At 33.5% G+C, this 27787-nt stretch overlaps 1 protein-coding gene across 1 annotated transcript in view; it reads right to left on the minus strand.

Moving 5' to 3' along the window:
- PIK3C2G (phosphatidylinositol-4-phosphate 3-kinase catalytic subunit type 2 gamma) overlaps positions 1-27787 on the minus strand; it is a 425918-nt gene that overhangs the window by 389140 nt on the left and 8991 nt on the right. Inside the window, exons 2-5 of the mRNA XM_037846573.1 lie at positions 14865-15629; positions 9228-9310; positions 5602-5759; positions 939-1053 (exon numbers count right to left, since the gene is read on the minus strand). Of these exons, the coding sequence (XP_037702501.1) occupies positions 939-1053; positions 5602-5759; positions 9228-9310; positions 14865-15539 (1031 nt within the window). The 5' untranslated portion in view covers positions 15540-15629. The remainder of the gene's footprint in view (positions 1-938; positions 1054-5601; positions 5760-9227; positions 9311-14864; positions 15630-27787) is intronic.

Below are 27787 nucleotides of genomic sequence, written 5' to 3' on the forward strand. Positions count from 1 at the left end.
GTCTGATAGAAGGTTGGATTTTCTGATAAGAACACAGCCAAATTCACCAAATTACCCACAAGATATCTTCAAGCACACTTAATGGTGCAAAAATAACAGTGATGATGGGAATCTCAAAAGAAATACATTTTTATTTCCATGAATCCGTCGTCAAATCTTTATATACTTGTAGAAAGGCCAAGGTCCTTTATTGAACATTTTAGTCTCGTATTCTTTACTGTTTAGAATCTCTATGCAATATAGGCAAGAAATATTTCCTTTCTTAAAGCTATGTTATAATATCTATGTGATCTCTAGAGTATTTAAGGACAATGGTTATACTTGTACACTAAGACAGGTGTGTTTTCAATCAAATAATTATTTGCAATTGACAGATACGAGAAAGGATTTTTCAAATTGTTTTAATGATCTGCCTAACTTGTCTAATAAAGTAAGAAGGTGTTTTATAGCTTACTCTTTTATGAAAATGTTGTAATGCCCTTTGTAAGTTCTAAAATTAGTATTTATTCAACATCTAATAAACTTACTCATTACAAAGCATTTCTTTTCTTAATGGTGATCAGTCTTAGAATTTGTTACGGGTAGGATGATCAGCTCATCCTTCTTTGCCCAGACCTTTCTCAATTTCAAAACTGAAAGCCCCATGTCCTGGAAATCTCCTCAGTCCCAGACAAACAGAGAAGGTTGGTCATTCTAGTCACAGATCACCTAAATACTTGTTGCCATAAATACCCACAATACAAAAATAAAACCCCATAATAAGACTCTGAATATGATTCATAAAACTCTGAATTCTTAAAGTGGGAAAAATTGATTTAATTATGCTGATTTTAAGAGGATAATGTTTGTTCAAAGTCTGTTTAAAAGAAAAAAAACAGTGCTGCTTAACATATAAAGGTTATAACAATGATAAAACTTTACTTTAATAAGTTACTTACTTCTGTAAATATTCTTCAGAACCACATACACTTAGAAGATGATCTTTGGGGAATAACTGGTCATTTGTACAAAAATGTAGAATTTCTTCAATTAGGTCTCTGACAAGATAATTAGCTAAAACAAAGGTGAATAATAAAAGTTAATATATGCTGGCTGGAAAAAAGTTTTTGACTACAAAAAATGACAAGCACATTATGAACTACAGTAACTGTCCAGCTCCATCAAGAGGAATTAAAATGCGATGCATCTCATTTATTTTGTTGGAGATGTTCTTAAAAAAATGTTTGCATTTCCTTTCTGATTTCTGTTCTCATATAACAAAATTGCTATGTTATAGGAGCTCCATCAAAAATAAAGAAAAGAATTATGAATTAATTGGAATAAATATTTTCAGAGAATTTATATGAAAGTTTTAATTCATGCTATGATATCAAGACACTGCTACAACTGACATGCTTATTAAAGCTCTGCAGCTAAGACCTAGAAAGTATACGCTTCACTGCTTTTCAGTTGATTTACTTGAATGAATTATTCATCTCTTTGACACAGTTTTCTCATCTGTTAAAAGGGTTTGTAATAGCCTAGCTTACTTCTTTCAGAAATCTGCAGTGAGGCTAACAAAGAAATATGCACAAATATGCCAAATGAAAATCATTACTGAGCTATATCCATCCTAATATCAATAAAAGCAGCTAGAGTACTATTTTACTAAGCCCTTCCTTTCCTAAGTACTTTCCATACTTTATCTTGGTTATAGTATCTGCAATGTAAGTATTATATCCCAAACTATGCAGATGAATTGGCTGATTTTCAGAGAGGCTACACAAATTAGTAGAGGTTACACAGTGAGTGTTAAAGAGCAAGCCAGGAGTCTAACCCAGCTCTGTCAGATTCCAAAATATGTGCTGTTAATGGCTCTAAATCTCCACAACTGGTTTTTCTTCCTCTCCCATGTCAGAATCATCCAAATTTTTGTCTTGAACAGCGCAACAGAAATCTTAATAGACATGTGCTTGCTTGCTTTCTCCACCTCCTTCTCTGGAAGCCAAAATGTAAGCATACTGCAGGGTAAAGTCATTGGTCTTTTGATATTCCCATTTCATAATCTCCCCTCCTAAATTCTTACGATATGCCATTAAATATTGGCCAGAAGCATGCTGACTTGTTTCAATAGTATTCGTCTATGAAATAATTTCCTAATTTAACATTACGAATATTACAGAATTCTTGTACTATATATATGTGCCCACGCTCTGAATATGATCTTTTGGTCTCAATGAAAGCAAGTGCAGCAAACTGTATGGAGAACTCTTAGCAAATGAGAATCTATACAGCACACTGGGAATGTTTGATTGCCTTTGCATGGTTGAATGTTGTCTCCATTGTGTATTGTAGACAAATGTGTGTCTACCAACACACATTTTGAGTTCTGAGGGAAAGGTTTTTGAACAAAACTGGCTAAGTAAAAGTAGTGCAAGTGGTATTGCTGGAGCTGCCACAAAGCAATAAAGGAAGAGTATAATGCTGGATTTAGCAATATAGGTTTTATCGTAGATCAACAGGCCATCAAAGAAATGGGTGAGGAAAAATGGTAAAGATCATTAGAGAATTGGAGATTGATGGAAGTGTTTTAACATTGTAGAGATTATCTTAAACATACTGCAGCTTGAGAGGATTAACCCATATGGCATAAATTGAAGTCAGAAAAAATTATGGCCAAATGCAAAACGTGACTGTTAAGAGCTTTGACGAGAGGAGAACATTGCCATTTTGTGATGGCAGGAAAATATCTCCAAGGATACCAATTTCCTTAATTAATTTGGCCCTCCCATTTCCGGGACTTAACCCCTGTGCTTAATGGGCATGCATGAAACAATTTCTTTGCTACAATTATTTTTCCACTTTACATGGAAAACTTCATAACCTAATTTCTAGCCATGAGTCCTCTCGTGTTGGTTTGGTATTTCCTCATACCTGCTTCTCTTCAGATGTTTCATCATTACTTCAAACTCAGCATGTCTAAACCTGAAAGCATTATCTTTCCCCTTGAAGCCAACACCTGAATCTGTGAGTTAAACTTCTTGTCCGTATTACAAGCAAACAAAGTACTGTGGTTTCTTTAAAATAAATTTTATACTTGTGCCTTTATTTTGGCAGCTAATCTAATCCTTTTCCCTATTTCTTTAGTTTCCAACTTCAACCTGACCCTTCTCATTCTGGTGAACATACTGCTTTTCTTATTGAAAAGGCAGAGGTCCATTTGAAATTCCTTAATTATGTTCTTCACCTCAAATTCTAATTTTTCATTCATCCTTCTCTATCTCTTTATTCCTTTATACCTCACTTGAGAGACAAGTAGTTCACTACTGTTTACAAAATCTTACATCTTTAACTGTGATCCTTCTTCCTGTACTGGGGTTCAGTTTCATCAATTATAACCCTGCCTTCTCTTTTATATATCCAATATCCCCAACTCTAAAGTTGGTTTTCCATTTTCCAAAATATATTGTTTCCATTTAACCTCCCAATATATTCTCCCCTCATCCTTTCCATCCCTTCAAGCTATTACCCTTCCTTTTACTTTCCCTTTACTATCAAAGTTCTTTAAAGAGGAGATACTTTCTGCACCCAGTTCTCGATTATTCTTTAACCCCTCACAAACTGACTTGCATTTTCAATACTGTGCTCAAAAATTTATAAACAGCCTCCTAACTACCAGTTCCAATCACTGATCGTCTAAGATCAGAAGAGAGTTGAAAGTAAAGATCCTCACTCTTAGAGCAAGTTTGGAGATGGAAATAGGACTTGGGAATCATCTTCACGGAAGTGGTAGCTTAAGACAATGGGACAAAGAATTCCTCGTTCAAAACACCTGTTCCACTCTAAGGAATCTACTTCCTCACCTTGAGGAAACAACATTGTCCATGGATGAAAGCCCCTCACATGTCTCCTCTTAACTCATTTAAATTTCACTGTACCTTTAATTAAGGTTTCAGCAACAGCTTCTAATTTTACCACAATCTTCTGTAATAGCCACTTCAGACTTCTGTTTTTTCAAATATATCTGTAGTACTAGTAAAACACTAATATAAGGTGGCATAAGTGACTCTGTGTCTTCCTAAATGTGTCTTTCCTTTTCTCCTCCCCTTCTTCTTCCTGACCCTTCAACTTTCCTCTCTCTCATCCTCCTCCTCCTTTTAACAAACACTTTTTAACACTTTTGATGATATGGAGTTCCTCTATACCACTTTGCAAAACTAACTGTCAACACAATGAACCAATTACTTTACTGAAAATTCTTACAGAAGTAATAAACGGCCTCTAGCTTTCCAAATTCAACAAAGGGACATCCAGATAGAAAGGTTGGAAATTTAAGTTTGTAACTTGGAACAATAGAAGTGGAGTCCCTAGCTCAATTATTCACTTTTCTCCAGCAACTAAAGCAACATGGCATAGACTCCTAGTAATTTGGTTGGATCAAGATGCAGGGCCCTTGATCTGGGCTGAACAATCCAAATCCTGCTTTTAAAAAATTGGAATTAGGTCCAATAGAGAGACTGAATCTGTTTTTAGTGGCTGGCCAAAACGCATAAGCTTGAGAACTAGACTTTCCATGTGCTCTGGAGAAGCAAAGGAAATGAGTCAGCATATTGTAAGAGAAGCATTAGGAAGCACTTATACAGAGAGCAGAGGAGAAGCATAAAGGAATTTTGGATTGCTTGTTCAACTGCAGTTTTAGTACAGTCTTAACTCTTTCCTGAATTCCTACTCTTGAATTCTATGAGAAATAGCTGTATTCTTATAATGTTATTTTCTCCTTAAGCCAGCAGGTTTCGTCTCATTAGTTGCAAACCAGGTCCTAACTAATATATCAAGCAATTCATTTCACTTGCTTGTATTTATAGTCATTTGCACAAATTCAAGGACTTGAATCAAATAAGTAAGGAAAAGCAAATAATAATAATGATGATGATTTAATAAAAGGAAATATTTATTGACTCATTATGTGTGAGGAACCAAGACTTTGGTATTTAGGAACTCAGTAGAAATTACATATTGTTTCAAGAACTAATATCGCTTTGAAAAACAGTGGACTTCAGAGAACTAAGAATCACCTGGTGAGTTTGATAAAATGCAGATGGCTGAAATCAACTCCTAAACTGAAATTCAATAGGTGTGCTAAGGCTGCTGGCCCCCAGTGGCACAAGACTAGTGGGAACAAAGACATTGGGTATCAATGCCTGTTCTACTCACATTTCATTTACATTTGAATGAAATAGCTGTTCCTAATAAATAGGAATAATCATTGTGTGTGTATGCATACACGTGTGTGTACATATATTTATAATTATGATCCAGAATCTTTTTGAAATTCAGTTTTTTATGTGCTAAAAACTTGCTATACTTGTTATTAAATATTTCACAGCAAGAAAATAAACTGTCCTGTGGTGAGCTAGGGGAAGAGAATTCTTGAAGACAATAGCCGCCCACCCACCCCCAAGTGTTAACAAAAGGCTCCCTGCTATTTTCCTTCTTATTTCACTTCAGGGCAAAACAGCAGTTAATGATGCTTCTTTTAATAATTTCAGTCTGTGGACACAAGGCTGTATAGCCTATAACAGCTTTATGTAGATTTTTATACTTATCTGCAAAGTTGCTTACCATATGGCATAAAATGAAGTAGTTGTGTTGAGCTATCAGTAAAAACATTTATATTAAATTTGGTATTAGAAAAGAGCTGATATGGAAATACTGTTGTTATGCTCCAGATCTTCCCAGAATTGGAATTCATGTCAGCTGCATGGTATGCTTCTTTTATTCTGAAAAATATATGTAAGAAAAATATTTAGGACAAGATCTGCAAGGTTTAATTTAATAATACTGCCCCCAATATAACCAAAAGAAAACTCATTCAGTGTTTTGCTAGAGAAGATTTAAAATATGACAATAATTAACAGCTGTTTGTGGTATGGGGCCATTAGCTATGCCCGAGAAACTGGGATTACAATTATACCAAGGACAAGTGTAAAGGACTGTTCTTTAGGCTTTTCCAAGCACACCTCATTTGAAGCAGCACATTGTCCTTACATGAAACATGAAAATTCACTCAGAACAATGATGACTTGCTTCATTTCCATTGCTTTTGACACTCGAGTTCCTCTCCCTGCTTAACTTTCTTAAATCAGAAGTCACTCATATTGACTGAGAGATTTTGGTAAATAAATTCTCTTGAACTCATTACATTGGTAAATATCATTCTTGGCTCTTCACTTTCTTTTACTGGAAGTTATTGGATCTTAAACAGATAATTGAGCCTGTTAGTCATTTATATATCCTGAGCAATTACATATTCCGTTAATGAGTCAAATAATTATAAAACAATGTATGCCTTTGGAGCTAGAAGCTTTGGATTTGAATCCTGTAGCTTCCATTTAGTCATATAATGGCCAGGGACAAGTTATTTGACAGTTTCTTTTGCACAAAAGAAATATTAATATCTACTTCGTAGGTTCATAGTGAAAATTAAAAGAGAATTGGCACATAAAATACTTTTCTGTGTGTAGAGCAGTATACCCATGCAAAATAACATAATAATCATTTTATATTATTATAGAGGAATTTCTGCAGATCCATGTTTTATGCCTTTATGTAGAATATAACATCAATCTACTGGCAACTAGACATTTAAAATGCTTTTGATGGTGAATATGAAATCGTGTTTTGTAACGTTAATTATGCAGACATCTAAACTTCTGAATGCCTGTCCTAAAACAGAAAATTATACATTCTACATTTGTTGTATCTTTGCCAGTTATTGTATTCTTACTTATTTCTGCAGTCTAAAATAATGCCAGCCCATTGAAGTAGCTCCGTCTCTATTCCCTTAAATTTCAAGGAAATATCCCCACCTTGAGGGGCCCAGCAAATGAATATTTGCCCAATGGGCCTAACACTCATCAGAATCACCTTGTTAAAATACAGATTGCTGGGTCCCACCCCAATAGTTTCTGAATCAGTAGGTATGCAAAGGGGTCCCCAGACTTCCGAACAAATTCCCAACTAATCTGCTGCTGCTCTTCCAGAGTGCAGGTTGAGAACCAGATATGTAGCCCCTGATGTGGCCACTCTCTGGTATCAACATCAAGTTGAAAACTTTCCATTGTTATACCCTACAACAAAGGTCTGGGCTGAAATTTGAGGCTGAAGACCCTTACGATTTAGCAGTCACCATATGATAAGACCTTACTCAATGCATATATGATTTTAGCTTTAACCGTTTGAGGGAGTTACATTTAAATTGTAAATTCATTCTTTCTTGAAACTTTTGCTGAGCATCTACTGTAGGTCAGGAACTTCCATAGGCTATGGCATTTTATCATATTTTTACTAAATATGACACATTTCTTAAAAGATATGGCTTAAAAGTATGCCACAAGAAAGTACACACAATGAATTAGGAAATGTCTTCAAAGAGGGTATAAAAGGAAAGTTAATATACTCAGATATGGTTATTTAAATATTAGGAGAAAACCTGATGCAATTGGATGTATAATTGGGTATATAAGCTTTCCAGAGTTTGGGAGAGCCTCTTATGAAACTTGTCTTTCAAATTCAGTTTGGTCTTCTCTTGAATTAAGAGCTTTGGTCAGTTCCTAGCACACAGTATGTCCTCAAAAAATATTTGTTGTTGAGTGAGCAGTGTGTTTGTGTATAAGTACAAAAATAGTTATATATATACACATTTAATAATTTTATAAGGAAAAATGAGTATTTAATAGAAACCATTATGGAAAACCAAGAAAAAAGTATATAGAGTCTATTCCTTTTACTATTCTAAAGTTTATCATCGTTTGCTTTAGTTCTCTTGGTTATTCTGAATGAAACCATAGAGAAAATTACATTTAAGAGTTTGGAAAATATATTTTGAGTGACTGGCAAACCATCACTTATAAAACATTTTCCTATTACTACTGCAGTCACAGTAAGATTTCACCTAAGAATGTTAAGTTAAAAAAATAAAAGCATGGCAAGAGGGGCTACTAACACGTGTTTGATCAATGAAGTTATATAGAGTGAAATACTGTAATATTAAGATAGCTGTTCCTTACATTTGGGGGTTAGGAATTACTGCATCTTAAATTTAAAGTGGCAAGTTTCTGGAGGTGCTTGTCAGTTTGTTCCAGTGAGTAGCTTAGTTCTGAAAAAATCAATACCAACACCTTTAAAGATCCTAATTTAGGAATTCAAAGTGCTATTTTACATTTTCTTCTGTGAAACAGAGCAAATAAATAATTAAAGAATGAATATTTTCATTGATCTGAGATAGTTTGTAATTTGTATGTGTGTTTTTCAATCCTTCCAACTGGTTACAAGTTTTTGAGGGCAGGGATCTTGCTTTTTTGTTTTTTTTTAAATTTAAGTATCCCTCATGCATGTAGTAGTCACTAGGTACAAATTAATGATTGAATGATTGATTCAAAATTATCATCCTAAACGATCCTTTAATAGAAAACTAAAGATGATAAGTAAACAAAAGCATCTTTATTTGTATAGTTATTTTATTTAAAGCAACAGCCATAAATGGAAAAATTGCTAATGCAATTTAAAATGTAAATGCAGTATTTTTCTAGAATTTCAGGAACCATTAAAATAGAAGCCATGGCATTAAGTAAATTGTAATTGCTAATGAAAAACTGATCATTGAAAAAGGCATCTTATCTTTATGTCATAAATTCATTTTTATGTTGGCAAAAAGCAAATTTTCTGGCAGGGTGTTTTTTGTATTATCTGGCAGTGATGTTTTTTGTAATATCCCCTATTTGTTTCTCAGTGGCAAGCACCATGCATTTGTTCACTATTCTGACAGCCCATTCAAGATAAGATAGAACTATTAAAAGGCAGGCATCCTGATTCCAGAAAGAATATCCCAAGCAGGAGGAATAAATCTGTATTAATTTGGGGCTGAGCCCGAGTTGCTAATATCATTAAATAAGACAGGAATTTCCTACAAACCAAACTACTAACAAACAGCAAGAGCAGGTCTGAATTTGTGAAATTTTCAATGTTAACAAATTTCCAAGAAAAAAGAGTCATTTGAGTATAAACAACAAAAACAATCTCAGAAGTTGATTAATAAGCTAATTTGTCAAAAATTTATATCTTCACTTGCATTCAAAAATTAAAGGATTTGACATTTTAAATCCAAGTATTAATCCGTTCAGTGAAGTAAAAATAACAAATTAAACAGACACAGAAATTTCAAAGTTTAATGAAATAGCAATACTCACTTTTTAACCTTATCACAGAAGGAAATCAAACTCCTATTACTGCCTTGAGGTACTTCAACAAGATGAATGGAACAATCTTTCAGCTTAAAAAATAATAACACTGTCAAATTAATATACTTTGGTGTGGGGAGAGTAATACAATTCTACAGTTTTATTAGAGTCATTCAGCTTTTATTTTTAAGATTTTTTAGATTTTTAATTGGTTATACTTACATATAGAGAAATATATAGAACCTAAGTATATAAATTGAGCTTTTGAGGAAAGTATAAAACTGTGATATCAATACCCTAATCAAAATATAGAATATTTCTATCATTTAAAAATATTACCTCATATCCCCTTTCAGTCAATCCCCATTCCTATTTTGCAATCACTATTATCAGACTTCTATCATGATGGATTAGTAGTATGTGCTCTTTTGTTTCAGACTTCTTGAGCTGACACGATTTTATGTATATTGATTATCCATGTGGTTGCATTATTTTGTATTGCTGGGTAGTTGTATTCCATTTGTATGAATATCCCACAATTTGTTTATCCATTTTTCAGTTGATAGACGTTGGGTTATTATTAGCTTTTTCATATTATAAAGAAAACTGCTACTAACATTCATGTACACTTCTTTGTGTAGACACGTTTCATTTCCTGTGTATAAATCTATAAATTGCTAAGTCACAGGTTATGCATATAATTGGCTTTAAAAAAAAACTGCCAGAGTTTTCTAAAACCAAATCCCCTGGTCAAAATGTATTTTGCTTTAGGTTTTAAGGTATTGGAATAACTAGAAGTAAATACCTGAAACTCAAACTGCAACCCAGTAGCTTTGACTCTTGAAGATGATTGTGTAACAATATAGCTTACAAGGGGTGACAGTGTGATTGTGAAAGCCTTGTGGATCACACTCCCTCTATCCAGTGTATGGATGGATGAGTAGAAAAATGGGGACAAAAACTAAATGAAAAATAGAGTGGGGGGGAAGGTTTGGGTGTTCTTTTTCACTTTTATTTTTTATTCTTTATTTTACTTTTTCTGGTATAAGGAAAATGTTAAAAAAATAGATTGGGGTGATGAATGCACAACTATATGATGGTACTGTGAACAGCTGATTATTCACCATGGATGACTGTATGATACGTGAATATATCTCAATAAAACTGAATTTAAAAAAAAAACAATGTAAGTTTTGTGGTTTCCTTAATTTCAAAAATAATAAAATAAGTACGAAGCCTAAAAAAAATAAGTATTTTGCCTTTCATAAATGCTGCTAGATTCAAATTTTCAATACTTTGTAAAGGATTTTTGTTTTCTGTTCAAAAGGGTTATCAGTAATTTTCATTTCTTGTAATATTCTCTCAGGTTTTGATATCCAAGTTATACTGGACTTATGCAATTTTAAATTCTGAAAGACTTCATTAGAATTGGTAGTATCTCTTCTTTAAATGTTTGGTAGAATCAATTAGTGAAAGCATCTGGGCTGCTTGGAGTTTTATTTGTTGGAATGTTTTGAATGCATATTCAATTTCTCCAATAGGTATGTGGCTTTTCAGCTTTTCTATACCTTAATTTTTCAGTTTGGTAGTTCAAGAAATGTGTTCACTTCTTCTAAATTACTGAATATAATTGTAAATAGTTGTTCATAACTGCCTCATCATGTTAATGTATGTTAGATCTGCAGTGATAGCTCCTCTTTTATTTTTGATACTGGTAATTTGTGTTTTCCCCTTTTTTTCTTGATCATTCTTTTTAATGAAGTATCAATGCTATACTTATTTCCAAATAATTAAATTTTGACCTTGTTACTTATCTCAATTGTTTGTCCCCTTTTTATTTCCTTGATTTCACCTTGTATCTTTATTATTTATTCTCTTCTATTTCATGAGTTTATTGTGCTCTTCTTTTTCTCAATTTCTATAGAGGAAACTTGGTAATTTTTCCAGGTATCTATTATTGATTTCTAAATTTGATTTTTTAATTTGTTTCAGAGAACACATTCTGTAAGATTTCAGTCTGTTAAAATTCATTGAGACTTGTAGCAGGGCAAAATATGTTCTGTTTCAATTAATATTTCACCTGCTCTTGAAAAAAACTGTGTTTTCCACAGGTATGATACGTAATATTCTATAAATATCAATTAGATTAAGTTAAGAGTGGGTGTTCAAACCTCTTATGTCCTTAATGATTCTTTGTCTGTTGTATCACTGATAATGCATTGCTTAAATCTCCAATTGTGATTATAGATTTATCCATTGTTTCTGTAATCTGTTAGTTTTTGCTCTATGTATTTTGAAGCTCCTTTATTAGGTACCTATACATTTATGAATATTATGTCCTCCTGATTGACCTTTTTACCATTATAAAATGACCCTTTTTAATCTCTGATAATTCTGTCCTAAATTGTAATTTTTCTGACATTAATAACCATTCCAGTTTTATTTTGCTAGCTGAATGGTAAAACCTCTTATTTCTTTTACTTTCAATATATCTGTACTTTTAATAAAATTATACTGGTAGACAGTAGATAGTTGGGTTTTGCTTTTTTATAGTCTGTCAATTTCTGCCTTTTATTTGGAATGTATAATTTATTTATATTTAATCTATTTATTACATTGTTGGATTTAAAACTTCCATATTTATATTTGTTTCTATTTGTCCCTTCTATTTTGTTTTTTTTTTCTATTTTTCCTTCCCTGTCTTATTTAGTTTATTTGATTTTTCCCTATTTCTTTTAAATTCCTGTATTGAATTTCTAGTTTTCCTTTATATTATTTTCTAGTGGTTGCTCTAACTCTTGGAATTACAAAATGCATCATATATATCACATCAGTCTCGAGTTAATATTGTACTACCACATATAAAATGTAATAATTTACAAAAGTAAAATAGCATTTACTCCTCCTATCCTTTAAGCTATAGTTGTTATATATTTTTCATTTTCATACACAATAAATCCCTCCCAATAAAATGCTATTATTTTGCTTTAAACAGCTGTCTTTCAAAAAAATAAGATAAAAGTAATCTTTCTTATTTACTAGCATATTTGCCATTTCTAATGCTCTTCATTCCTTCCTATGGATACAAAATTCCATCTGGTGTCATTTTTCTTGCACCCAAATCACTTCCTTTAGGTATTTCTTGTGTGCACGAGCTAGATCATTTCTCTCAACTTCTGTTTATAGGATAATGTCTTTGCTTCATTTTCAGTTTTGTAGTATATATTCAATGGATACAGATGGGGCTTTTCTATTTTTAAAGACTTTAAAGCAGAATTCAATCATTACTCGACTTCTGACTTCCATTTTTCGGATGAGAAGTCTGCTTTTATTCGGATTGTTTTTCTACAGTATGAGTTCTTTCTCCACCTCTTTGCTTCCTTTTATGATTCTCTGTTTACCTTTAGTTTTCACGTTTCAGTATAATTTGTTTATATCTCATTATCTTTGTATTTACTCTGATTGGGGTTTCGTAAGCTTTGTAGATCTAGAATTTGATGTTTTCCATGGAATTTGAGAAATTTTCTAATTATTTCTTCAAATTAATTTTCTTCACTAACCTCCCTCTCCTCTCCCTCTAGCGTTCAAATTGCCAAAATGAGTCTGCTTGATATTATCACACAAGTCTTGAAGACCTTGTTCATTTTTATATAATCCTTTTATTTTCTCTTCCTCATTTTGGGTAATTTCTTTTGTTTTACTTTCAAGGACAATACCTTTTTTTCTGCCATTCCTTTTTTTTTGTTATTAAAGAGCATATCTGGTGACATTTTCATTGCAGATATTTTATTTCTAGTATTATAATTTCCATTATTGGTGTACTTATTATGACAGTCTTTTATTTAATTTCCTTGAAGGACATACTTTTAATAATCATTTTAAAGTCCATATCTGTTAATTCCAATGTCTCGATTACCTCAAAGTCTCTTTCTATTGACTGTCTTGTGTGTGTGTGACTCTGGGTCAAAATTCCTGCATCTATGCATTTTTAATTACATGAAGGATATTGTGGATGGCACTCTGTGAATTATTTTTTTTTTTACAATGTGTACAGTTTTTCTCCAGCAGGCAGTTAAGATCCTTTTGATCCTGTCAGCTTCAATTTTACTTTTTCTAGGTCAGATCTAAATTGACAGGTGTTGCACTTAATTTAGAGTATGGCTTTTACTCTAAAAGGATGGACTTGTGGGGTCTCAACTGAATGCCTAAGTGTTCAGCTTAGACCATTCTCTGGCTGGGCTGGAAATTCTGTACTGTACAACTTCTACTTGTATGTGGTGAACAGTCACCATTCAGTTCTCAGGCTAAAGCAGGTAGTATCTATATGCTTTGCAAGTACATTCCAATACTTGGCCAAGAACTTGCAGTAAATGTGCAATGTGTTCTAATTCCACACATTGAACAGCTGCCTTTTTTTCAGCACCTGCCCTGCAAATTAGAGCTGCTTTTGCCACCTGCAACTCCAATTTCTGCCTCCTCAGTGCAGTGCTACTGCTGTTCAAATTGGACCCCACCGATTCTCTCAGGCAGAACCACAATGATTACAGGGTTCACTTTAGTGTTTTCCTTCTCTCAAGATTTGAAATCCTATATTATCTTTGGTTCAATGTCTGAAATCAGTTGCTTCGTATATATTTTCCAATCTTATACTTGTTTTCAGTGTTGGGCAAGTTAAGAAATTTTTACACTTTTGTGACCAGAAGCAGATGTCTCCAAGATTCATTGGCTTTTAATTCAGATCAGTTGAAGTGCTACCTCCTCTGAGTGCCTAGGGCAAAATTAGGTGTTACTTCTCTTATGCAACTACTGCATCTATTATTTAACTGTGTTGACTTCATTTGTTTGCAAGTTGATTTGAACAGGAAGCTATTTCTGAAATCAAACATCATGTCTTGCTTTCTTTCTATCTATTTTGCCTAGCATATCACATGCATATTTCAAGGACTTATAGTTGTTGAATAAATGAAGAATCTTTTTGGCCTTGGCTTGTAAACTGCAGCTGCAATAATGTGTTTCTTCTTTAATTCCTGTTTCACTTGTGTCCAGACTCAGTGTAAGTAGATAAAGATTCAAATGCTCTACAGGAAACTCTATAGTTACTTCAATGATCAGAAAACTACTAATGGAATCATTAAGATGAATTGTCCAACGATTATTTTATTTCCAACCAGGGGGATAATCCCTAATAGAAGTTGTCTTTCAACTGTGTAACTGAAGAGCCCCTGGGTAAAGGAAAATTTTTTCTACCAATGATGATATAAAGTTTTATATCATTTCAGCATTTCTGAAAAAAGCAAATGTAATGAAACATAGAGGCTTTTGTGTATGCATAACAAAATAAGCAGAGACAATACTATCAGCCAAACCTCCAAATATGATATTTTTGTCCAGTAAAATGATCTTCAACAATTTTTGATGAAAACTTGGAGCTTTAAAAATGGTATTTTGAAAAACTTAGTTCCTTTTATTCAGAGAAAATACTAATTCAGGAATGAGGATTTTTAAAATAATAAATGACTTTTTCAAAAATAATGTTAACAGATTTTCCTGGTTAAAGTTAGTCATCCTCATTACCATGCTAATCCAACATGTTATTGAATGACTCTGTCAGAGTCATATTTTTAGGGTGACATATCTGACACATACCTCCATGTTCTTTGGCCAGGTATTTATACAAGTCTTGGGTGGCAAAGGACCTTTTGAGAACGTCAGAGAAGTTTCCACTGTGTTCATATTTCCACTCCTTTTATTGTCTTCTTTCGGCATGAAGTCAGTTGAGGATGGATCTATAGGAAGGATGCTACTTTCAAATCCTATATGGCAGTTACTACTTTCATTTCTCAATTCTCTACATGAGTTAATTTTATCAAAACTAGCAAACGATGGAGCTAAAAGATTGAATCTGTAATCTGTATTGAATGTATATTTTTCCATAGGATTTCCCTGGGAACTTTCTTTATTAATGTTTTGAGGCTTTGGTAGCACAGAAGGCCTAAAACCAATTGCTGGTGTTTCCCTAAATTGCTGCCAGAGGAGTTCAGGGTTCTTAGAGGTAAATTCATTCAGGGATATTTGGTGTGCTTCATCTAATGAATGCCTTTTTGAATCCCAATTTGGTATACTTGGCACAAAATAGGTGTTTTCTTCAATTTCACTCTTACAGAGTGGAATTTTATTACTGATTTCATCTACTAGTGGATCAAAACCCAGACTGATTTGGCTAGGAGAAAGTGGTTTTTTTATAGAGTGAAATACTTGGTGCTCATGCTGCTCTTCATGTGATTCATTGGGATTTTGATCTGTTTGCCAATAATCTGCCATTCTTAATCCTATGTAACTGAGTGGTTGCTCTGCTCCAAATATCTCCTTGATGATATCATAAACGGATGCAGGATATTATAAAAGAGAATCCTAAAAACAGAATAAAATGAAATAAAAAATTCTTTGATTAATTAGAAACAAAAAATTTTCAAGAAAATATATAATATACACAATCTCACTGAGCTTCCTCCTTAGCAAGTAAAATTACTCCTTGAATACTGTAAAATTCCATCAGATATTACAACACTGAGTCAAAGGAAGAGTATTGACTTCAGAGAGATTCATGAAACTCTTTTGATAGAAAAATAAGTCCACCCCATCTATCAAAAGAGTTTCATGATACTATCCAAAATCAATCTTCCTCTTTGGCCTTATTTTCCTACTGAATATCCACTTTCCTATAGCATCAGTATCGCTCTCTGTATTCAGTCAACCATAAGCATTTAAATATGCTCAAGCCTTTTATTATTATCCAGTCATTTCCTGACCAGTAATTTCCTCATTCTTAGAAACAGACTTAACGTTTCTCTCTTCTCCATCCAATCGTCTTAAAATGGTTGACTAGACCCTTTCTTCTCTTCCTCCAAACTCCTTAAACTGTGAACTTCTTTCAGCACCCATTTCCCCACTTCTCTAAACCCACTTCCATTAAGCTCACCAATGATCTTCATCCCAGTAAATTCATAACATTTTTCAGTCTCTAATTTATCCTTCTGCAGCATTTAATTCCTTCACAATACTCCTTACTTTAAAATTTCTTCCTTTGGCTCTCTACAGACCTGTACTTTCTGAGTCCTTCTTTGGTTGCTTTTTCTCAAGGGTACTATTGCCTATTACTCCTTTTTTCATGTGACCTTTAAATGTTGGTGCTCATCACTGTTTGATTTCTTCTCAATTATTCTTTATTCTTTAATTATTTCATACCTCCTATTATTTCAACTACCATATACATGTCAATGACTCCAATCCAGACCACTCTTCTAAGTTCCAGAACCATATATTACCTACTCAAGTCTCCACTAGAATTTTTTTTTTTAAACACCAACTGAAAGTCCAAAACTTAACTCATAATTCACCAAAGAACTTGCTCCTATACAGTGTTCTCTGTGCCAGAAAATGGCCCAATCGTCCATTCATTTGTTCAGACCAAAAATCAGCATTTCATTTTTGAATTCTCCCTCTCCTTTATTCTTCTATATCCAATAAACCCCTAGATCCTGTAGAGGATACCACATAATATATCTGGAATCTATTTTTCTCTCTCTGCCACAATGTTATACTAAAGCCTTCATTTTCCTACCTGGAACTGCTCTGAATTGCCTCTGAAACTGCTTCTACATTTTCTGCAATCCATTTTGTGGCCTTGTAACTGATTTTTCACACTTTAATAAGATAATATTTTTAAGACACTAAAAAAGTAACTTTCTGGTTATATCCTTTCATTGGTTTCTACTACTTTAGGATAATGCCTATAATTCCTAATTATAGGAATCTGGACTTGGAAACTTCTGAATGATCTGGCCCTGCATACTCTAGCTTCACTTAATCTAATGCTTTGCTTTGTCATCTTGTTTTTCTCTTGAATTCACAAAAGGTCTTCCTCTTTTACACTTAACAGCGTTTTCCCAGGGTGTTAGCCTACCTGATACTCATCTCACACCTTTGCCTGGCTACTTTCTTTAGAATCCGCAGGTTTTAGCTGAAATATTACTTCCTCAAAGAAATGTCCCCTGAATGCCCAACTAGGTTAAACTACTCTAAAATGTTTTTCTACACTTTATATTACTCATTGGTACTAATCACTGCATTTGTAATAACATATGTAACTTTTCTTTTTTCCATTAGATCATGAGACCATTTTGGTCTTTTTCACTTATAACTTAATATTTAGTACTTCGCTTCACATAGTGTAGATGTTCATCTGTATTTGTTTAACAAATGATTTAATAAATACAGAAAAAGCTATACTTAAATTATGAGAAAATGGAAACTATTTGCATTGTTTTTAGGGATCTATCCATTCTCAACAATTCTGTGTGTGTATGCATTAAAGACAAGAATTCTTCAAAAGGTAATTATGATAATGGTTAAACAGCAAATAAAATTCTTTATCAACCTGCTTTTTAATAGCAGGAAAATGATTTTTATTTTACTGGTGCTAAAGACTTTTTAAGATTCCTTATCACCAAAGGAATCAATGAATTAGATTTATTATATTTTGCAGACTCAGTCAAGAAAATGATAGATTTGAGAAAGATTTTCAAGAGATGTAAGTAAAAGCTGCATAGAACAAATGTTAATCAGAAGATTAATCTATACAATATTTTTCTAAACTATCCTAATGATTCTGGACCACACAGGTAAAATATGTGGCCCAGAATCATATTTTCAGGAATTGCCTTTTTTTTTTTATCTCTAGGTTTGTAGTGAAAGCTATGTTGCATTAAATCAGATCCCACTTCTTTATCTGTCTCTGCCATGCAACCTCAGAATATGCCAGCAGGTGTGACTTTAACCCTGACAACCAGAACTAATATCCTGTTATGAGCTTCCTCAGCCTGTCCTGCTTCTGCTTTACTTAATACAGTAAATATATCTATATTAAAGTGACTTTTGTGATTGGTAGTCATTTCAAAAGACCTTGATTATTGAGGTTATTAAAATTATAGTTTTAATTTTGTAGAGTCGGAAAGGAAGTCTTTAAATAAGGTATCAGTGGTCTGATGTTGAGGTTAAAGTTTCCTTTAGGCTATATTGCCTTGCTGTTGTTAGTAATAATAATGGTAAGGATATCTAACTATGTTTTGAGCACTGGCTCTGTGCTATTGCTCTATGCACTTTACATGAATTAACATATTTAATTCTCACCACAGCCTAGGAGGTACATAATGTTATTACCTCCATTTACTAGACCAGAGCAGAAAGCTGAATCAATTTACTCAAGGTCCCAGTGTTTATGTTTCACAGTTTTACTTTAAACAGGGATTGAAGGGGAGCATGTGGGTAAACGTCCTATTTTTATGAAATCCAGATCATAACTGGGTTTCAGCAATGTAACTCAGCATTACCTCAACTCCATCTATCTCTACTGAAACAGGTTGAAGACTATTTTATTTTTAGTAATAGTTTTTTTTCAAGCATTTCTCATAGCCACTAAAACTTGACATGGATTGGAGGCCATATCTGAAAGATCTTATTATCATGAAATTAAAGAGAAAGAGAAATACTTATTCATACTGAAAATGTAATAAAACAAAGCTTCTTCCTGATCCCTTTCTTCCATATTAAATTTGGTGACTTAAGGAGCTTCTAATAATTTTAGATCTCCTTTTTACTACCACAGAGAATCTTTCACTAGAATATTTCTTAGTTTACTAAAAAAAATTTAGTTCCTGCTGGTAAAAATTACTTTTACATAAAGTAATATATAAAATAATTAGAAGTTATATATTTTGATTTTGAGGCATAACTGTACATTACATATAGTTAGCAGCAATGATGACATAATTGAGGAGGCAAGGATATCATCCCCTGATTTAAATGATACTCTGCTGAACTATAGAATATATGTGTGGTAGGTAGAAAAATGGCTTCCCAAATATGCCCATGTCCTATTCCCTAGAATCTGTGACTATGTTAGGTTACATGGCAAAGCAGAATTAAGGTTGCAGAATGAATTAAGGTTATGATCAGCTGACCTTAAAACAAGGACATTATCCTGAATTATCCATTTGGGCCCAGTGTTATCACAAGGATCCTTAAAAGTGGAAGAGGGAAGCAGAAGAGAAGGTCAAAGTGATGAGATGTGAGAAAGACTCAATCTACTGTTGCTGGAGGAATGGGGACATGAGCCAATGAATGCTGGAAGCCTCTGAACAAGGGAATGGATTTTCCCCTATAGCCTCCATAGAGGAACACTGCCCTACTGACACCCAATTTTAGCCCATGGGACTTCTGAACTAAAAACCTATAGGATATTGAATTTGTATTGTTTTAAGTCACTAAGTTAGTGGCAATTTGTTATGGAAGTATTAAAAAGCAAATGCAAATGTACTATGTGAACCATAAACTGCTTCCTAAATCAATTGGAAAACCAGGGCCTAGAAGAGGTACAGGAGACCACTCAGTAAGAGTCCTCTATTCTTTGTTGGAAAATTCAGCTAAATCCAAATAGGGATAATTAAAAGGTGTTATCAATAACGGCAACTTCATATTATATTGCAATTGCTTATAACCTTCTACTTAGTTCAGCTTGCAAGAGATCAGTTATTATTGAGGGTTAATTATTCACCTGCCACACTAAAGAGAAAGTACAGACACAAGTCAGGCACCTATCAGAGAAAGGGTAGCCCCTGCCACCTGATTCTATTTTGTCAATCCACAAACGTGTAATTATCACCCAAAGATCCCCAGTGTTCTTGGAAATAGAAATGTTTATCTTACAAAAGAACAAAGAATAAAGAAGCCTTTCTGAAAGTGTCTGTTCTTGATCCAAAAATTTCTGGCTACACTACTGACCAAGTGCATCTACTGGGGTGAGATGAGAGGAGAGTAAAAGGGACAGATTATATGTTTATAGAAAAATGATCTCTTTAACAGTTAAATTTTAGGTATTAAAAATATTTTTTTTATGTCATGGGAGAAAAAAATTGTGCTGACATAAGACACGTCAAACACTAATGGAGCTTAACCATCTGTATCTTCAGTAAAGTGGAGGGAAAGTCTATGGCCATGGCAGCTAACCTAGCCACTGAGAAGCCTCAGAACTGAAAGAATAATCTGAAATTCCCAGGTTTCTCCTCTTCTGCTAAGCCATTTGCATATATCATACAGACACACATAGTCATACTCAATTGCAACTTGACTTAAATCTGACCTTTCTCAGGATAATTTGACATACAAATACACAGAAGACAATTATATATATATATATGTACATATATATATATATCTTTATATTATTTATATTACCTTGCTTTTTCCATGTCTAATTTGGGATTGAATGATGTGGTAAAAATTTTATACTTTTCATAAGCTCTTATATTCTTCTCACCTAAGTGAAGATAAATGAGTTGCTGGGGGAAAACATTACTCTCCAAACAATCTTTTTCACTGCCATTTTACATGAACAATTGACAATTTTCTTAACCAAGTATAATCCTACAGAGCCTCACTTCCACTAGACTGCAGGAAACTTCTCCTATGTGGAAATTTTGAAGCTTTCACTTATTTTCATTTTGATAGATACTGACTTGAATAAATCCATTCATTTATTTATACATCTATTTATTCATTGCAATTTATTTATTCAGCATCTCTTTTTAAGTATATTGTGTCAAGCACTGTGCAGACCACTGGGAATACAAAAATGTACTTACTCAAGTAGTCCATAGATACAAATTTATAACACAGTACCATATAAGAACTACTATAATAGACATGGGCTCCATTTAATTTGAAGAATTTCATATAGTGTACTGTGGAGCTTATTTTGCCTTGGAGAAAGCCAAACGAAAAATCATGAAGAATGTATTTAATGGTTCTATACTGAGTTTTTATTAGTTTAGAATATGCAATACATCAGACATGATTTTGTGCAAGTTAGTGAGATGGATTCAAGAATGTCTTGATTCTGAAGTATTGTTATATTTCCCACCCAAACATGATGAAGCAATTGAATAAGTAATTATTTCAATTCCTTTTAGGGTGCCTAAGTCAATGAAATGTGACCCTCCAGTTCTGATGTAACTTCTTCTAGGAAAGTAGTCTAGTGGGGAAGAAGCCTGCCTCAGGGGAGGACAAGGGAAACACCAGGCTGTTCTGTCTCGAGTTTACATCAACCCTCAAGGAAGGAGGTCCATAGACTCAACCCTTCAACTCTGATAGTGCTTGAAATAGGACACTTGGCTGGTGCTCCACAAGCAGTCTAGTGTCATCTGGGGATGAACCAATAAAGTCACAACTATTGTCAGACATATCTATCCTGAAAAGAATACCAGGACAATGAGAACTTTTAAGTGAGAAGCAATCATGGCTGTTGTAACCAATATAGAGATCCCCTTCCCCTATTTAATTCTCTGTTACAGAGTGCTCTATTAATAATGAATGGGTGGATTACTTTTAGTCATTTATTTGGCTCAGAGAAATCCTCTTCATTAAACCTTTAAGCAATAGCTTAGGTAAAGAACACTGCAATTTATCAAAGTGAGTTGGATAAGGTTTCAAAGAATAGAAAATTCCTAAGCTAACAAAGAGTAGAAGTTTTACAGAAAGGTTTGGGAAGAGAAGATGAGGCCCTTGAATTCCTCTCAAGACAGAAGAAATTGTGTGCCGACAGGGAAAAAAAATAAGAAAGAAGAAAAGCAGAAGTGGAGAAAGAAGGAAATGAAGATGTGGAGTAGAGGAAAAAGATGAAGTAGAGAACAGAGAAAAGGTGAAGAAGATATGAGAAGACACTGTTTCAAACAAAGTACCAGGTACAGAGTGATAGCAGTGAAGACCACAAGACCTCATAATCTAATGGGAAACAACGGTCATAAGACTTTTCAACAGCAACACCTTATACCAGAAGAAAATAGAGAAATAAATTTAAGATATTCAAGGAAAGAACATGGGAGCCAAAGGTATATATTTGCCTAGAATGACTTTCAAGTAAAAATTCCTCAGAGTGTCATGGCCAAGCAAGAACTGAGGAAATATTCTTCTTATGACTCTTAGATTATATACTATTAGAGAATAAATGTCAGACCATCAAAAAGACTGGGGATATATAACTTAAAGACTGCTGATGAGCATTTCATCAATCTATGCATTCATATGTATCTATATATAAATCTACATATATATCTACATTTCTATCTATCCATTTATCATTTATCCATCTCTACATATTTGTTTAGAGAACTAAAGATAAATGAAGGATATATGAGAGGTCGTTTAATATGGCTATCTGCAATGCCCATGCAGATACAGTTGAATTTAATAAAAGGTGAGGGAAATGATGAGAACATACACAATGTTTGTTAGAAAACTGTTTTTTTCATCATATGGGTAATAGTGTTAGAATTGTCACCCTGAAAATGTTGTTTATAATGTAGGATAAAGCAAATGAGTAATTACGTGGTATTCTAATTCTAGAATCTCTAGTGTTTTTGAGAACCAGGATTCTCTGTAGTCCTGAATTAGGACTGGAAATATCAGCATAAACTCATGAAATTAAAAAAATCTATATCATTTGTCTACCTACCTACCTGCCTATCTATCAATATCTATTTCCCATAGCTTTTGTTCATTATAAAGGCCAGGAAATAATGCTCAGCCCAGTAGCAAAAAGTATCCATAACATCCATATTGTGGTATTGAAGTACATCTCCCACTATAAGAAACAGGGCTGCGTGGGGGACTAGCTGATTTCAAGTCTGGGACAGATAATGTACAAGATGAGCCTGAGATATTCTGTTACTCTAACTCTAGTTAGTGAGAAAGATATAGAAAAATATAAGGATGCATCAGTATGACTTAAGAGCCAAATGAAGAGGCTCCCAGTAGCCAAAGTTGGGATAATTGAGCATCTGTAAGGAAAATAAAGATAATATCAACTATGGTTAATCCCTGAATTCCTAATACGCACACACACGCACACACACACACAACGAATTGCCATTGCAGGATGCAAAGTTAATAAAGCAAACATTCAAAGATTTATTTTGTCTTTGCTATATAAAACGATCACTGTGTATCTAAGTAACAGATGAGACAAAGTTTTCTCCATAGAAGTATTCTAACAAAAGAAGAGTGATAAAATTGGATTATCAATATTTTACAATAATTATAATATTTTATGATAATGAATTATCAAAGCCAGGCAGTAAGCATTAGTGACTGCTAACATCACAAAAAGAGAGACCACAAATCCATCATGAAAAAGGTCTTACCAAAAAAATCAAACCTGAATTTGATTAAGCCTCTAGATCCAATTATGAATGCACAGTAAATAAGGAGGGCAGAGGAACATGTAAAACTAAGCCACAGTAGGAAACCATATGGGAAAATAATCATGCTTTCTTCAACAAATAAATTGCAAGGAAAAAAAAAAGAAATGGAGATGGAACCCATTAATTGAAAAAGACTTAAAAGACAACCCTTCCCTTCAAAAAAATAAAAGAAGGTAAAACAATCCCATAGTCTTTAGGACTACACACTTGGCTGATGAATATAAAGAAGTAATAATCCCAACAGCATTTATTATTTGGGAGAGTGAAAGTATTGTGATGGGGATGGTGCATGGACAGCTTTTGAGGTGGCAGTAAAGATATTATCTCTTGGTAAGGGTGGTGATTACAAAATTGTTCATCTTACAATAGCACCATTAAGTGGAACATTCAATTTAGGCAGTTGCTAATACTTGAAATAACAAAAAGGGATAGGTCATGTGATTTGTTGGTTACATGGAACTTGAAGTTTTATACAAAATCTAAGTGAAGATGCTGTGTAAGTAGTTGTGCAAATTATTCAACTCAGGACACAGCGAACCCACGATTCTTACTCAAAGAAGATTTGGAGAGTAAGAAGAGGTATTATCAATCTGAGAATGGAACCCCATTTGGGGAGACAACCAATATTTAATGGGTTGACTCCCATAGAAATGAAAAACACAAAATAGTCTAAAGGTAGAGAAAAAGCTATAAGCCACTGTCCACGCCACTCTACTACAGGTCCTGACAAAAGGCAAAGAAATGCAAGGCAAACAGTTTCCTTTTAAAGACCTAAATGGGAACTTGCACCATTCTGCTCACATCCCATTGACCTCAAAATATGACTGCAAGGAAAGCTGGGAAGTGTAGTCTCTTACTGTGTTGCCATGGGCCCAGAAAAATCTTGAGTCCTCTCTTATCAGAAGGAAGAAATTACCATATTTGGAATATTTACAATGGGATGATTTTGAAGTTGTCTGGGAGGGTAGCAGATGGAATGGGAAACAAAGATGCTGAACTAGGTGCAACGAGGAGCAAAAGTCCCAAATGGATGTGCAGTTACAAGTTCAGTGGATGTCAGTAAGTAGAAGGGACATAAGGTACTAGAGTGAGATGTTACAGGACTCTAAGGTGTGGCATTTTGTGCTATGTTGAAAAAGGACATGCAAGACAGTGGGAATCTACAAGAATGTTGGCCTTGTCTCCTGTTCCTTGGTATGTGGGGCATGGAAGAAGGAAGAGCTTTTTCCTGGAAGTTGCAAATGAATAGAGTCCCTTGGGAGAGCCAGGTTTCTCTGTAGGAAAAGAGAGTAAAAGAGGGTAAAGAAATAAATAAAACACCTTGCATTGATTAAATCTCAACTGAAAAAAAGTGACTCCCATTATATATTTTATAAGAGGGCATTTCTATAACTTTTCTTGCTTTAAGGGATATAGAATGCAAAGCATTAATTTATCAATTCAGCTATAGTTTTTAAAATTATCTAGATGATTTTTTAAGTAATAGAAAAAGTTGATGTGCTTCAAGTAAAGAAAATCAGCAATACAAAATTTTATAGTTTTAGAATATGAGATTATCTTTTAAAAGGATTTATATTTATAAAACATTTATTTTCATTATAAAGTACAAGCAATAGATAGTTTTCTGCCATTTCAAACTGTCTAGAACTAGAGTAAAACCAAAACAGTGTTACAACTAGGACAAAATCATATAATTCTGGTCCTAAATCATTTGGGCTGCTTTAAATGATAAGTTTTACCTGACCCAAGTATTAAACTTTTAAATATTTTCCTGGAAAACAATAATATTTTATGGCAAGTTCTTTAAATATGATAGTATCTTGGGCTACATTTAATGTCACTCCTGAGGCTAGACATAATTCTATCAAACTAAGGCAAAATTTCAGCACTATCTAGTGCAAATTAACAGGAGATAATGGAAAAAAGAGATGGGTTCAGGAGCTTCTCATCTTTTGTCTATCTTATTAGCCTTTTCAATTAGAGTAAATTAATTAGCATTCCTAAATCTCAAATTCACCATTAATAAGAGTAGAGATACTAATTAGCACATTGTATAAGTGTTATTAAACAATCTTATAACTTGTCAGTGTCTGACAAATAGTAGATACTCAGAATTTTATAATTACTCTTCTACTGTATCCTCAATACATACATTTTTATCTATTGTGCCTTCTTTTTTCCTGATTCTATATATTTAAAAATAAATATAAAAGAATATGTACTGGAATCTCCATTTACATTTAGCTTAAGCCTCATTGCAAAATACTAACGTATCTTAGCTCAATATTCCATGCTTGGAAAAGGTTACCCTTATTTTTGGAAATATTTGACAGAGAGTGGTAGTGAATAGCAGAAACAAGTCAATAACAGTTTCTTCTTTGGGGGAATTTTAATATGGCTCTGAAATGAAAGTTTTATCCCATAAATGAAATCACATTACATAGTCTGAAAAGAATTTGGGTGAGAAAAATTCAGTGGGAGTTAATGCTCTGTTACTCCCGTCTGTTTAAGAGAGAGGGAAGGAGGCATGTATGCCAAATGGCATGGTTCACTGTTCTCGTGGCTGTTCTCTAAATAAATCTAAGATTATAGGTAAATTAAGTATTCAAAACATACAGATATGAAGAGATATCTACTTCATGATATTAAATATGAGCATAATTATTAGCACAAGATATTCTCAAGAAATTGAAGGTTTTAATGAATCTTTGACAGCTATTGATATGATGAATTTATTTGAATATGATTTGGAGATAGTACCTATTTTTTTAAAATCCAAATGAAGGAAGAACAAATAATAATGCAAATATATCTATAATTTTAATACTTCCAAGAATATATTTATTTTACCAATCCACACAATAAGATATACCATGGCACATTTCTTTTAAAACTTTGACTAAAATGTACGCTTGAATATGCACATTTCATTTTCACTATTTAAAAACATATATCTGGAAGGCATAAATCATGTGATTCACTACATAGGAGACACAAGAATGCATTTAAAATCAACATAATATAAGAATTAGTATGGAAAGATTGAATGAAAAAAGACTGAATGATGAAATCAAAAATACCTTTCAAAAACCTAAAAAATCTTATAAATAATAAAAGTTGAATGGAAAGACTGTGAGCTTAGCAACGAGTTCAGTTCCATAGTCTTAGAAATAAAAAAAAAAAAAAAATAGAGGTTAAGTCCATCAGACTCTATAAAAGGGCTTCTGGCTGGCAGTATGTCTTAAAAATTAGCCAATATAAAAAGATTAAAGGAAACCAAAATCTACAGACATCCACGGATGGTCTAACATTATCAATGACAAGGACTGACAACCATTCTTTTACCTGGATGAAATTTTCACCATATGTAAGTCAAAGTAGATACAACACAAACAGGAGGAGGAGAAGGAGCAAAACCAAAACAACAACAACAGCAACAACAAAACACAACACTAACTGGCACTTGTGTTATTAATCCAAAGTGGTTTTAAGAAGAATGAATCTCTTCACCTGAAAAATGGTAAGAAGATGGCTCATTTCACTGCCATTACCTGACTGGGAGACCTAGGGTGGGATCAGTTCTCCCCACCACCCAGAAATGGCTATCTGTTGTCCCGCTGCACTAGAACACTTTTCAGTAGCAACCAGTAGCAACCAGGGCCACTTTGTCCACATGTTTTCTAAGACTAAAATGCACATTGATGCAAAATGTCCAGAGTCTAGAGTGGCTAGCCATTTATTATACTGCAGCTAAGAATGGGATATAAGCATCTGGAGCAGAAGATAAGAAAGTGCCATAAGAAGTGCATCACTTCTGGCAAAACCAAGTATATAGTGGTCAGTATTACCTAGAAATATGTTTACCTTCTCGAAGCATTTAACTGTACAACAAAAGCAAGAAAGATGAAGCTCAGAATTTAGTGAAATTGCTACTGCTAGTGACCAGTAATTAGACTAAATCTGTTCACATTTACCATCCCTCTGGCTGAAATCCCGAGAGAAGTGTTCTAACCACAACCAGGTAAACAATGAGGAGCCAGAAGCTGCCACAGACACCATTTATGAGAAATAAGGAAATGAATCATCATTCCCAAAGGAAGAATAATTGGAATAAAATCAACATGGGAGATATGAAAATACTCTGCAAGAAATAAAATGTTTAACAATCAAGACATAAAAGAACAAATTACCTTTGAAAATATATCCTAAAGGATACCTCAGTAAATGTTAAAAAACATTAGCTATATGTTCTCT

This window comes from Choloepus didactylus, chromosome 8 (genome assembly GCF_015220235.1).
Source record: "Choloepus didactylus isolate mChoDid1 chromosome 8, mChoDid1.pri, whole genome shotgun sequence".
Taxonomy (NCBI): Eukaryota; Metazoa; Chordata; class Mammalia; order Pilosa; family Megalonychidae; genus Choloepus; species Choloepus didactylus.